The 15,178-nt window shown below is 36.9% G+C and overlaps 1 protein-coding gene across 3 annotated transcripts in view; it reads right to left on the bottom strand.

The window, feature by feature from the left end:
* LOC127662996 (THO complex subunit 2-like) overlaps positions 1 to 11,434 on the bottom strand; it is an 84,817-nt gene extending 73,383 nt beyond the window's left edge. For all 3 annotated transcript variants that reach the window (XM_052154368.1, XM_052154367.1, XM_052154369.1), the window contains exons 1-3: positions 11,332 to 11,434; positions 10,113 to 10,168; positions 6,427 to 6,518 (exon numbers count right to left, since the gene is read on the bottom strand). In XM_052154368.1, coding sequence (XP_052010328.1) covers positions 6,427 to 6,518; positions 10,113 to 10,168; positions 11,332 to 11,396 — 213 coding nt within the window. In that variant the 5' untranslated portion in view covers positions 11,397 to 11,434. The remainder of the gene's footprint in view (positions 1 to 6,426; positions 6,519 to 10,112; positions 10,169 to 11,331) is intronic.
* Positions 11,435 to 15,178: the final 3,744 nt, after the last annotated feature.

Below are 15,178 nucleotides of genomic sequence, written 5' to 3'. Positions count from 1 at the left end.
TAAAAACCAAGTTGATCTAAATCCTTTAAAAACTTCCAAGCGGTGTCATAAGCTTTCTACAAGTCAAAAAAGACTTCTTTTCTGATAAAAGCATTTCGTACTTAGCTTTCAAGGCTGATGAGGTGATATACAGTACTTCTCCCTTTTCTGAAGCCACACTGAACTTTGCCTATGAGAGGTTGCGATTCCAGGATCCATACTAGACTTTCATTAACCATTCTCTCCATGGTTTTGCATTAGCAAATATTCAGGGCTATTTGGAGGTAATTGTTGGGGTCATTATGATCTTTTACTGTTTTTGGGATGGGAATGATTATCGCTTATTTCCAAGAGAGTGGAATATTCCCTGATATCCAAATAGAGTTAAAAGTTTTAAAAGTAGAGACGGGATAATGTGAGGCAAATTTTAAAAAAACTGATAGTGTATATATCATCTGGTCCCACTGCTGTATCATGTGCTCCGTTTATAGCTAGTGTCAATTATTCCATTGTGAACAGTTGATTATAGGGTTCCATATTATTAGATGAAAAATGTATACCTTTCTTTTCATCCTGTATTCGAAAAACTTGGAAGGCATCAAGGCAATTCTCAATGGAGGAGTTCTTTTCAAAATGTTCTGCTAGGGTATTTGCAATCTCTAGTTTTGATGTTAGAATAGAGCCTTGATATTTGATTTGCTGAATTTGAACTCCATCATTCCTGCCCTTCATCCTTTGAATCAGATTCCAGACCTTTCTTGTTGAGGTACTTGATGTCAGACCACATACAAATCGTCTCCTAATTTTCCTTTTAGCTTCATTTATTATTCTTTTAGATTGTGCCCTACTTATTTTAACCTTAAGATTTTCATTTGTTGGCCTTCTGAAGAATAATCTTTCCGATTTCGTCCGTTCTTTTATAGCTGTCTTACATTTATCATCAAACCATGGCATCCGTTTGCATTTGATGATGTTTTTGGAATGGTCTCATTTGCTATGGAGATGAGTGTGCTGGTGAACTATTTAATAGCATCTGGATCATCTTCAGGGACTTCATTAAACATTTCATAGCAAAGCGTTTGAAAATGATCACATTTTACTTTTCTAAACTGCTATCTTGATATTCTTTGAGCTTCTTCTTTTCCTTTTAGGGCTAGTATTAATGGAAAGTGGTCACTACCACATAGGTCCTGCCATACTTTCCATGAAAGGTCTAAAAATTATTTGGGTTCGCAAATGGTTACGTCAATTGCAGAGCATGTTCCGTGCCCTGGGTGTAGGTAAGTGCTGGATCCATCATTTAGAAGACATAAGGCATGATTGTCTAGGAATTCTAATATCCTCTTCCCCTTGGTGTCACAATGGGTATTTCCCCACAGAGTGTTGTGACTATTAAAGTCTCCCATGAGTAGATTTGGAGAAAGGAGTTGGGCTACTAGACCATCTAGGTCCTTGTGTTACAGGAAGATTTGGAGGAATGTATATGGAACATATTGCAAGTTCTCTGCAGGGTCAAACACACTGCTGTTATTAGTAAATTACTCTTCACATCGACACGACTATGAATCACATTGTTTCTGACTAAAATGGCTGTACTACCAGATATGTCTATTAGTAAGACCAAAAGGATTTAAAAATTTTAAAAGAGAATGTAAAATCTGGTGGTAGTTTTGTCTCCTCAAGACAAAAACCAAGGGGGTTGAGAATTGTAGATAGGCATTGCAACTCTACAAAATTTGCAGTGACATCAGTTCCATTGGATAAAAAGATTTTCCATTCACACGTAGGAAAAATAGGAATATTTCCCCTGATTATTCCTTTTGGGGATGAACTTCTACTCTTCTACTTCTATCCCTTTCTTTCATTTCGACATCTTTGGATTGTTTTGTCTTTGCTATTTCATCTTTTGCTTGTGAACAATTTGAAATTGCATTTCTATTTTTTAGTTAGATTTTCTATTGAGTTCAGACTAGACTGAGGAAGATTTAATTTGGGTTCCTGTATTCTTGGTCCTTGGGAGAGATTTATTGCCATTTATATTTTGAGTTTTATCTTTGTGCATCCAGGTGAAGTCTGTCTGGCATTCCGTGGTCTTCACAGATTTCTTGACAACAAAAGCATATGTTTTACTCAGAGTAAAAGGAACAGCATCTACCATTTTCCTTGCCTCAGGGTAGCTGATCTTCTTTGTGCATCTGATTCTGTATTCCTCTCTTGAGCCATGTAGACATTCTTTTGATGCAGCTGAATGGTCTCCTGTACAATTACAGCATTTTGGTGATAGTTGACAGCTCTCCATATCGTGGTCTTCTTCACCACACTTGCAACAGATGCTTTTATTTATGCAACCGTTTGACTCATGTCCATATTTTTGACATTTAAAACATTGTAATGGATTGGGCACTATGAATTCTTTCTGGGTGAAGAGGCATATTAAAAGTGAGGATGTATGTACCAGTTTTGATAACTCGGTTCTCTCTTTTGATTATTATATACTACTCCTTGGGGTTTGAGCTCACAGGTAATTTCATCTTCATCTACATTATCCAATTCTTTGGTGCGGATCACTCCTTTGCTGTAGTTTAATGTTGGATGAGGTGATCCCTTTATTTGGTATTCAGTAAATTCTCTGCATTTGCCTTTTTACAGCAATCGACTAGAATTTGTCCAGATCGTAACTTTTTCACTTCTTTCACGGTTCCTGCGATACCCTTGTGTATAGCCAATGGAGTAAGTTTAGTGATTGGCAAATTTGGTGATGCTGCTCCGAGGATTATAAACCTTGTCCACTCTTCACTATTTGGCATGAGTAAACATTTGCTCTCTGAAATACAGACTGTTTCCAAGTCTAAAAGCCATTTTTGTAAGTGTGTTTTGAAGCCATATTTTTAATTCCAGCAGAATATGCATCAGGGCTATAAGAATTATATGCTTGAGCAGGTAAAGCAGATTGTAAACTGCTCCATCTACTCGATTGACCCTTAGCCAATGCTTAGTGGGGATTCTGGAAAGTTAGCAGTTGTTGAGCTATCACAGAACTCTCAGAGCATTTCTTGACCAGCCGATTGATTGGAATGAGCCATTCCAACCTCCAGTGTAGTTGAAATGGTGGAAGCTGCAGCAAACCGTATTTCTTAGGCACCAGAATCTCTTCCTCAACCGAACGGGTCGCAACTTACGGCAAACATTTCACCACTTTTTAAATCGCTCCTTGCGAACAGCATTGGGATACTGAGAATCTATTTTACTCTGGATCCTTACAGAGAGATTAAGGATGATATTCACACATCTAGATGGAGAAGGCGTGTGCAAAAGGTATAATCAAGAAAGTTGTAACCCTCATGAGGGGGGCTCAATGGGTTGTTTCCCAAGGAGAAGACCCTATCACTACGGAGGGAAGGAGCATGCCACGGTTCCCTTCACGAGCTACCACCAAGAAGAAGGGTCTCGTGCCATGCCCAGGGCTAAACAAAGACTTGATACATTCACACACATTATCAGAATCATAAAAGTCAATATGCCCCGTTTCTATCTAGAAGTGTTGTTTGTTTGGAGTGGTGGTGGCGTAGTGGCTAAAGCACAGGGCTATTAATCAGAAGGTCGCAGGTTCTAACCCCACGGCCACCACCATTGTGTTCCCTTGAGCAAGGCGTTTAACTCCAGGTTGTTCCGGGGGGATTGTCCCTGTAATAAGTGCACTGTAAGTCGCTTTGGATAAAAGCATCTGCCAAATGCATAAATGTTTGTTTAAAGAATTGTAACCAATCAGTTAATCCTTAGAACTGCTAGATGTGCAAGAACCCTTGACTCAAAGATATACATTGTGTTTTGATTGTGGTTGATTTTGTTTGTGAACTTCTCCCCTCAAGCCTCTTGCAATCGTGTATGAGAACTTCACCCGGTACCAAATAACATGCTTCTCAAGACACAAAGACTTCTCTTGAGTCATTCTTTATTGGATAATTTCATCGACACCTCTTATCCTACAAAACTTTTTAAGTAAGAAGAGTAAGAAACACGGAAAGCTCAAATACAGAGCGGCACAAAACCACTTATGCGAATTCCCAGACGCTGAATGACACGCTTCAATTCGCTTTTGCCTATCCCGGAAACTTATGATGCGCTTCAAGTAATCAGAGCTCTTTAAGCCACATGGTGATCAGCTCCACATTCAGAAGTACACAGCTGTTAGATTATAAATACTTTGGGAGCACGACATGTAGTTCAGGGACATCCAACAGTTTGGTGAGCCTTTTTAATGCTAAAGTAAAATATTTAGTTTTATTGGTGTCAGATAGAATCTGCAGAATGACTCCTGACAAATACTCTCCACAACAACAGACAAATAAACCTGTGGAATATGCACAGTAACAGGGATCACAGCAGAGGCACTTTAATGGCAGCAACAGTGGTGTATAAAGGACTGAACATTAATTAAAAAGATGTATAGAAAAATGTTTGAGTTGAACTCCACACAAATAAAGTGTCCTATATTTATCTATCAATCATTGTATTAGCATTAATGTTCATAAAATAATAAAAGTTAAGCTCAATCGACAGCACTAGTGGTATAATGTCGATTACCACAAAAATGAATTGCCTCTTTTCTCAAAAACATAAATCGAGGTTACAGTGAGGCACTTACAATGGGCCAATTTTTGGAGGGTTAAAGACAGAAATATTTAGCTTGTAATTTCATAAAAGCACATACATCTTCTAAAACTTGTGTATTATTTGAGCTGTAAAGCCTAGTCATTTTACTAGTGATCGACCGATATGTTTTTTTTTAAATGGTCGATGCTGCTATCCATACAGCAGGGTGGCCGATACAATGCTGATATATAACACGGCTTAATATAGTAAATAGCGAACATAAAAATGCTAAAATTTGCACATGAAGAAATTGTTCATATATTAGGAAGGAAATAACAGTACACACAGTAGTCCAGCAACCATGGATGGCATGCGCACATTAACAATCTTATTTACTCAAATACCAAATAAAACCAATTGTACATACAGTGCATAGTGAATAAGATGTTTACTTGGAAGCAAACTTTTACCTTGGGCTGCATCCAAAAACTTAGGCAGCTGACTTGCTACCTTGCTGCCTAATCAGTTAAGGTTTTAACTGACAACCGTTTTTCTCTTAAGGAAACTGGTCTCCGAACAGTTTGAAAAGCATCTTATTTTCATCATACCTCCATATGCACTATACAGCCTCTGGAGGCAGCATTTTATGGATGCAGCCTTGAAGTTGCACTCATGAGCTTGTGCGGCTACAGCGCAAGAAGAAAATATATAAATATATTCTTCGCTTCAAGAAGAAAATATATAAATAAATCAGACAAATGGGAACATTTATTGGCCGATGCAGATAGTTAAAAAAAAAATCTGAATATCAGCCAATTCATCGGCCTATGCGATATATCGGTTAACCACACATTTTTACAGTAGTTTTATGGTTTGTTGACATTACATCATCACGGTAACAAAGTTGTAAAATTGGCTATAACTTAACTATACACAGAAAAGGTTTGCAAGTGATTTTATCACACTAAAATCATGTTTAAACACAAACCCTTTACGTCTTGTGGCTATACTTTTAAAACAGTATTTTGTGGGCCTGGGTAGCTCAGCGAGTATTGACGCGGACTACCACCCCTGGAGTCGTGAGTTCAAATCTAGGGTGTGCTGAGTGACTCGAGCCAGGTCTCCTAAGCAACCAAATTGGCCCGGTTGCTAGGGAGGGTAGAGCCACAAGGGGTAACCTCCTCGTGATCGTGATTAGTGGTCCTCGCTCTCAATGGGGCCATGGGTTGTGCGTGGATCTTGGAGTGTGGCACATGATAAGATGCACGGATTGACAGTCACAGAAGCGGAGGCAATTGAGACTTGTCCTCCACCACCTGGATTGAGGTGAGTAACCGCGCCACCATGAGGACCTACTAAGTAGTGGGAATTGGGTATTCCAAATTGGGAGAAAAGGGGATGAAAAAAAATAAAAGAGATTCAAAAATGGCCATATTACTTCCATTGTAAGTACCTCACTGTAACCTAGATTTGTTTTTTGTTTTTAAAGGAGGAACGAGTTGAAATTAAAAAAATTATAATTTCTTAAAGAGGAAAGAAAGTTATATGGTTTGGGAACAACATGAGGTTGAGTAAAAGACAGAATTTTCGTTCTTACGTTAAATTATGCCTTTAAAATCATCACTTGTGTCCAGCCTTAAAACAAGTTAACATTGCATTGTGGCAAAGAAACAAAAACCAAGCAGTGCATCATACTTATTTCTCCTCAAGTCATGGTCTCTACACATTGCAAAATACACACAGACAGTCAGCTCAACTTGTCACAGTTCAGTGGAAGTGTGGGAAATGGTGTGTTTTTGTGATGTTTTCATGACAGCATGGGGCTGAATATTATGAGACCAGATCAGCACTCACCATAACATCAGCCAGCAGACTGGCAGCCACGTCCACCTTCAGATTGCCCTGGATAACATGCCAGCAGAGTTCATACAGGGCTGTCTGCAGATCTACAAGACAAAAGAGTGACAGCAGACTCAATTACAGCTATCGGTTCCTACTGCCATATAGCACCTCGACAATACTCATCATAATCCCTATTACTTTGTTAAACTTCTGACAGTGGTAGTTATTAGAATTGAATACTATTCCACTCTACTTCTGCATTATATAGTATAGTTCTGTTTTTGTGTATCTCATATACTAATTTGTTTCAAAAATTCAAACTAAATCTAACATAAATCAAAGGCAATCCGAGTAAACACAAAATACAGTTTTTAAATGATAATGTTATTTATTTAAGCAAAAAAACGTATCCAATACCAACTGGGCCTGTGAGAAAAAGTATTATAGTGACTAAATCCCCAAATCTATGAAACAGCATTCATAATGGGGTTCAGCTGGACTAGACACACCCAGGCCTGATTACTGCCAGCCCCTTTCAATCAAAATGGCCAGCAGCATGAAGTTGACTAAAATGATCTCACCCTGTAGTACACCATGCCAAGGTCAAAAAAAATTCCAGAGATAATGGAGGAAAAGGGTGATTGAAATACATCAGTCTGGGAAGGTTTACAAAGCTATTTCAAAGGTTCTGGGACACCAAAAACCACAGTGAACACCATTATCTCCAAATGGAGAACACTTGGCACAGTAGTGAACCTTCCCATTAGTGGCCGACCTTCCAAAATTCCTCCAAGAGCACAGCGACGACTCATCCAGGAAGTCACATAAAACCACGGACAACATCCAAGGAACTGCAATAAAGGTCACCGTTCATGAATCCACTATCAGAAAGACACTGGCCAGAAATTCTGCTTTCTACCACAAAATCTAAAGGAGGACGTCCGGTCATCAGTCCATGAGTTGAAGCTCAAGTGCAACTGGATTATGCATAAGACAATGATCCAAATCATACGATTAAGACAACTTCTGAATAGCTCAAAAGAAGCTAAATTAAAAGTTTCGGAGTGGCCTAGTCAAAGTCCTGACTTGAGCCCGATTTGACACTCAGGTAAGTGATGTCAGGGAACACCCAGCATTTAAAGCTCTTCACACATTTCATAACAGTTCCACTATGGGAATTGCCTCCTCAAATGAGAGAATTGTGATGAAAGTACTGGGGTAAATGTGCTGACATTATATTATTATCAGGCTTTTCTCCAGTTTTGATATCCAAATGTGAACAGACAGTCAGAACATCAGTGCGTTTACAAGATCCTGCATGTCAACACAATGAGTGCGTTTACATGCACAATCTTACACTGATTATTATTATTTGGCTAGTTTGTAGGGATGGAACGATATACTGAATTTTGATATATCGCGATTCATGAACAAAATAAATTACGAACCATATAGAGGCAAAACTCGATATTTCGAAATTTGAAAAAAAAATTTTGTCCATGTGAACATAAATTAAATGATCATAATCTCTCTATCGCTTGATTTTACCCCAGTGCACTTTTTTTTCTACACCGTTTACAGGGTTCAAACAAGAACCTTGAAGTGCTTGAATTTAGCTGAATTTAAAGTAGTGAAATTCCTGGAAAATCACCTTGTTGATAAGTGTTGAGATTAAAACGGACCATTTCTTCAATGTAATGTGTCCATCAAAGATGAGATTATCCCACACTCAACTTTCACTAAATAATGGCTTTTATTTCCTTCCTTTCTGTTCTTTACAGTCAGATAAAGTAAAAATATATTTTTTTTTCACAAATTGCACAGATGCACTAAAAGAAGATTCTTGCAGATGAACCGCAACACCTGTGCAAGTCTGTGAGATGCAAGTTAAACTCTTAAATTGAGAGTACCATTATAGCACTAACTTAATGTTATTACCAGGGATGGGCATTAATCAATAATTTAATCTTTGAATATTTAAGCTCATTAAAAAAAAACTAATATTCTATTATTTAAATGAAGGTAATTATTGAGAAAGAGACATTGTAAAATAATTTAAGTCAAAGTTTGCATGACCATTAAAAAAACAACCCATCCGCTATCAAAGTCTTCCTCGTATGCCATGTGTGTTGTTTACAGAAGCGTCGCGGGGATTAGGTTGTTATGGAGACGCTGCTTTCTGACGAGCTGCTCATATATGGCAGTAAAGAGTACACCGCTTATACAGTACATTTAAACAGGAACCCAACTTTCTTGCCGTAAACCACATTCTTACAATAACCTGCTTTTTTGGTGTCCATCTAAACGTACTGAAAAAACGGTTTGCTAATCAAATGTGATCAACTTGTGTCCACACTCAACAGTGCCAACCAGTGTATTCTGTTATATCTGCCAGTTTTAATTTGTGTTCAGGATTTAACATGCATCTCACTGTATATATGGCCAGCAAAGCACAACTTTGTGAAATTCAAATAGTATTTTTACTTTTCAAATAACTATTGCAGAACGAATACTCGAGTATTCGACTACTCGTGCACATCCCTAGTTACTACTTGTAAATTATTTCAAACATAGACAGCTCAAATCATTATTATAATTTCATTAAATAACATTAATTGATAGAAAGTAGAATTTTTATAATGCAAACATTTGATTATAATAATAAAGACAAACTAATTATTTAAAAACAAAAAAACACTTTTAAAGACTTTTCAGGACAGGTTCTGTTCAGTTCTATTGACTGTTCTGCACCTGATCAGCATAAATGTAGCCCACTATTTTTTAAGGCTTATTTGTTTGTGATATTTTCTTATAGTGAAAGGTATATGACAAATTATTGTATTTTAACTATGAAGACTTTTATTGTATGTTAAAGAACTTTATTTTGATGAGAAATTGTGTGTGTTTTGCGCAATACTTCTGTCATACTTCGTCATTAAGTGTTATCATATCGAAGAGAGTTAATATGGTGAGATAACCATATCTTCCCATCCATACTTGTTTGATATTGATATTTGACTTGAGTTGATATTAAAGGAACAGTTAACCCAAAAATGAATATTCTCTCATCATGTTCTGTGCAGTTTTGGGCGACAGAATGATGTAATTGCTCGGAGTCAAGCTCGCTTTTTTCCACGGAACAGTTCGAGCTTAACATGCATTGTAAACGCAACTCTGCAGGTTCATAAATAATAAAATAATACAAAATATATAGATATTTAAGTCCTTTTTTTTTTTCCTAAATCTTCACCTTTGACCAGCCTGTGGCGATATGCACGAAGAAGGTGAAATGCCAAAAAAAAAAAAAGAGGAGGAGAGAGGAAGTGAAAGTGGAGAACCATAATAAAAAAGGACTTCAATATTGATCTGTTTCTCACCCACACCTATCATATCTCTTCTGAAGACAAGGATTAAACCACTGGAGCCATATTAATTATTTTATGCTGCCTTTGTGCTTTTTGGAGATTCAAAGTTCTGGTCACCATTCACTTGCACTGTATGGACCGACAGAGCTTGGATATTCTTCTAAAAATCTGTGTGTTCAGCAGAAGAAATAAAGTTATACACATCTGGGACAGCATCAGGGTGAGTAAATGATGAGAGAATTTTCATTTTTGTGTGAACTTCTCTTTGAACTCATGAATATAATGCATAAGTACACACCATCTCCATCAGAACAATGCAAATGTTTGACTCACTTTTAACAAATTCATGAACACCGGGTTTCCCTGCAAGGTCCTGGCAAAACTGTAAACTAGAAAGAGAAAACAAGTTATGAATTTCTTGAGAATGGGTATGTGTTTTTACATGACAAATCCTCAATGCTGGAACAAGTATTCACATTTTTTGTAGGTGAAGAGGGGTCAATAGAAAATGTACAGTATTACAGATTTAATGTCTTTTATCCTGTTAAATGTTTTTACTGTATTATAAATACTATAAATACTTGCATGCAGGCTGACAACATATAACCAGCAAAACAACCACTTTAGCATGTTAAATATGATCAAAATTTAAAACCCATGTCATAACTATAGGTTTTGACAAATTACATTTCAAATGAACAACTGCACACATCCATTGGCACACACACACATATATGTATATTATATATAAAAAAGGCAAGTACAAGTAAAAGCAACATGACTTAGTTTTGACTCAATACGGTCTAGGTAAGCAGCTCACTAGGATTTGTAACTGTGATACCTGTAAATACCATCTAGGTAGGCAGCCCACAAGAGATTGACACTAATGTCTAAAATGCTGACTTGGTAGGCAGCGAACCAACTACCTTACGGTGCCCAAATATTGTCTGGTTAAACGACTTACTTGGTTTTCAGAGATCAAAGCAGACTAGGTATGCAGATCACTAGGTTGATGCACAACTTACATCTAGGGAATGACATCTAATGATCTGCTTATTAAAGCAAGTTTGTTGATAATTACACTGTCAACTCCATAGAACAACTACATCTTCACTTTCACATTACCGTTGCATCTCTGATCATGGTATATGATCTCACGTTTACCTGGCTGTATGTAACACACATTCAAATATACTGTAACAGACACTCATATGCAGGAGACACACGCTAATGCTAACTCGGCTAACTATTAGCACACTGACGTTACATTTATAAAAATAGTAATGTACATCTTTAAATCATTTATAGATACGTGCTATAACAATATAGGAGGTATCTTGTTCGTTTGGTTCACAGTATCTGCAAGTTTATTCGGCTATTTAATTAACTTTCATTAAATTGGTCTTTCACGCGACCTGGTTTGTATACATTCACAATGAAGAGGATATGATTTTGTATTTCCAACAAAGCGCACGGTGATATCGCGCAGGTGTTATGCGTATAGCTTTATTTCCATCCTCGTTTCCCATCTGAGAACTAAACTCTTACTCACAATTCATTTTTGCCAGATTTGTCCCAGTTTTTGATCCAGTCAGACGGGAGGATAAGCGCCGCCATGTTCCTCCACACACACTCGCAGCAACAGCAGCGCGCGCCGGATGTTTGGCAAAACGCGCGACGCAAATGCCACACGCTGACGCTCGTCAATGCACTTTATGTTTTATTTAATCTGAACCGATCTGAACCCTTGTTACTCAGAGGTCCATAGAGGACAAAAATGTCCGCGTCAAAAAACTGGCCCCAATAATATGATATATTATTATTATTATTATTATTATTATTATTATTATTATTAATATTATTATTATTATTTTCCACTTTCAATTAGTTAATTTTTATAACCAACATCAGTCTTGATCATAACAACCAAATGTTCATTTTCAGGATTTTAACACTTTAAATACCAGTTTGTTTAAATAATGCCACTGTTGTTTTTTAATGAGAGAAAAAAAACACAAAATATTAATTCGTTTCCATACACTAAATGCTAAGGTTAATCTTTTTTTTATTATTATTACATTCTGGGATAGGTCAATGATTAGCAACAACATTGATTTTGATATGCATTGTTGTTTTTTGTGCAGTGTCAGATAAAAAATAAAAATCACAAAATGTCTGTGACAAAAATGTCTGTGAAAAAATAAACTGCCATAAAAATATTATATATAAATATTATTTTCTACTTTTACTTTAACCAACATCAGTCCTGATCATAACTACCAAATATTTTCATTTTCAGGATTTTAACACTTTAAATTCCAGTTTGTTTACATAATGCTACAGTTGTTTTTCACACACACACACACACACACACACACACACACACACACACACACACACACACACACACTTCTCAATACACACATGCAAAACACACTCTGACATCCATACCAACACACCCATACAATTTTAGCTGCATCATTTATTCAATTGGCCAGTAGTGCTCAATAATACAGCAAACAGAAAATTGGAAAAAAGCATGTACTTGCTCCATAGGCTAAATATGAGGGACAATTGCCCCATCTGGTGGAAAATTTAAGAAATGTTCATTTTGAAGCCAGGGCTTCAGAATGAAAGCATAATATCATGGAGTTTATGATTTTATGCTTTAAAGGGGTCATGACATGAGAAACCAAATTTGCCTTGATCTTTTGGTATATAAGAGGTCTTTGTATCATTAAAACGTCCTGCAAGTTTAATATTTTAAGACGTCCTCCCCATTCTAAACGAATCATTTATTTAATCAAGCTCAAAATACAGCTCGTTCTGGATTCATGGTTAGAAGTGACGTGTCGGTTAGAAGTGACGTAACAGCGTTTGCATATGACCGCCTCCAGCACAAGATAACTACGCTTTAAGCGCAAGACAACTACGATAATTTCGTATCGCCGTGCGCCTCACAAGTGTTCAGTCGATGGACAGCGAGCTCTGACAGAGACTACTTGTGCACAGGAAAATTACGATGCCATACAGATGTGCTGTTCCTGGCTGTGGTCAAACAAAACCTCTGAATAAGCTGCCGAAAGATCCAGACGTCAGGGAAAAATGGATGCAGTTTATTTTTTGCGGACGACCCAGTCACGGCAGTGTTAACTTAAGCGTTTGTTCTGTACATTTTAAGGATGACTGTTTTGAGAACAAATCTCAATATGATGCTGGCTTTGCCAGAAAACTGTTGCTCAAAGATAAGTCCGTGCCGACTATTCTGGGAACAACGACGACGCAAACTGTAAGTAAACTATTTTAAGCAGTGGGATCAAATATTGCAGTTTTAATGGGTTTTAAAGGGGACATTTTTGTCCTGAAGGTACACAGTGTATTATAGATGTATTACAGGAACTGAGGTTGAAAATCAAAATTCCCCAAAAAATACACACCTTTGTCAAAATTATAACCGTTGGCATTAACACTTTAAAAAAATGAAAATAAAAAGGCAAAAATGTCCCGAAGGTTGCACAAGGGTTATATCCTTTAGAAACATCACATTTGACTCTGCTCTTTCCCCATTTGCAAAAACACACATCTATAAAATAAAATTTGATTTTCACAAACAGGCTCTCTACCAACAAACAAACTAAATACAATTAAAGGGATATTCTGGGCTCAGTACAAGTTAAGCTCAATTGCCAGCATTTGTGGCATTATGTTGATTGACACAAATATCTGTGACATCCCTCTTGTTCTTTAAAAAAGCAAAAATCTCGGTTACAGTGAAATACAGTGGAAGTGAACAAGGCCATATTTAGCAGGGATTAAAGGCAGAAATGTGAAGTGTTTTAATTTTATAAAATATATTGCATTAATTCATATGTTAATACTTGTGTATTATTTGCGCTGTAAAGTTTTTATGGTCACTTTAAGGTTTACAGTGTTACGTCATCATGGCATCACAGTTGTAAAATTGGACATAACTTTGCACAGAAAAGGTTAGTAGTTTATTTTATCACACTAAAATTGTGTTAACACGTATAATGTTTACGGCTTGTGACTACTTTTGAAACAGTGAGTATTTTAATGTTTACGGATTGGCCCCATTCACTTCTATTGTAAGTGTCTCACACCAGATATTTACTTTTTTATACAGAAAAGGAGGAACAAGTCTAAATTGAGGTTACATTGAGGCACTTACAACTCTTTGTTACTTTGTTACAACAACTTTTTTCCAAAGAAACACATTTTATAGAAAGAAAAAGAGCATACAGTATGTTCCCACAAAGAAGAAATAATGCAAACTCTGTGACTTTTGTTTTGAAAAAGTACCATATGAAATAAGTAACACATACGTTTAGAAATAACCCAGTTGAACAATATGCAAATACACTATTATTATACTCAGGGCCATTTTTGAGCATATTGGGGCCCTAAGCAAAATCCTACTTGGAGGCCTATCCCCTCCCCCATTTAATTTCTTACCAGTGTTCTGGCTGCGTTTCTTTTTCCCTCTTCCGACTTGTAGGTGCGCTTCATGATGACGAAAAACTCTTTGAGCGTCCTCATGCCTGTCACGTAGCTACTACTCACTCCTTGCAGTTACATTCTCCCTTCCCTCTCGGGCCACAAGGGGGCCCCATATAACTGTCTAATTGTTTCCATAACAGCTGCCTGTGTGTATACATAAATATATACAGTATATATACAAAGAAAGTTGTTCCAGGTGCTTAAATGGTGCTTGCAAAATAAAACCAGAGTAGATTATTTCCACAGTCGTTGTTCTTATATCAAATATTTGGGTCATGGATCAATACCCACGTCCCCGGATGAAATCTGTCAGAAATCTATTCATACTGCTCGCATGCATACCTAAAAGAACGTACTGTTTTACGACGAGAAGTGTATCCTTCATCAAATACAGTACTGTGACAGTACACGGTTACTTTAAACTAAATAAAATACAAATTTTAAAAATGACTTTGCTTTGAGGGCCCCCGTGGTTGATCGGAGGCCCTAAGCGGCCGCTTATACCGCTTATAGCTAGAAACAGCCCTGTTTATACTATCCATATTCATACTGCCTATAAACCCTAGACCTCTCTGCATATACTCAATTCTCCCTCGCACATAATAACACTTTAACAACTATCTGTATCTATTTGTATTCATATTATTTATGTAAACATGTTAATCTTGTTATTCTGTGTCTAGCTGATGTAGTTGTATTTCTGTGAGTAATGGAAGCATCGTTTAATAAGATGGCCAATTAAAACACTCATTTCTAATTTGTTTTGAAATAGCCACTAAAGCGCTTTAAGACTTTTATTTTGAAATAGCCACTAAAGCGCTTTAACACTTTTATTTTGAAATAGCCACTAAAGCGCTTTAAGACTTTTATTTTGAAATAGC

This window comes from Xyrauchen texanus, chromosome 23 (assembly GCF_025860055.1).
Source record: "Xyrauchen texanus isolate HMW12.3.18 chromosome 23, RBS_HiC_50CHRs, whole genome shotgun sequence".
Lineage (NCBI taxonomy): Eukaryota > Metazoa > Chordata > Actinopteri > Cypriniformes > Catostomidae > Xyrauchen > Xyrauchen texanus.
Note: the sequence above shows the minus strand (reverse complement) of the source record. Positions and strands in the feature narration are given on the sequence as shown.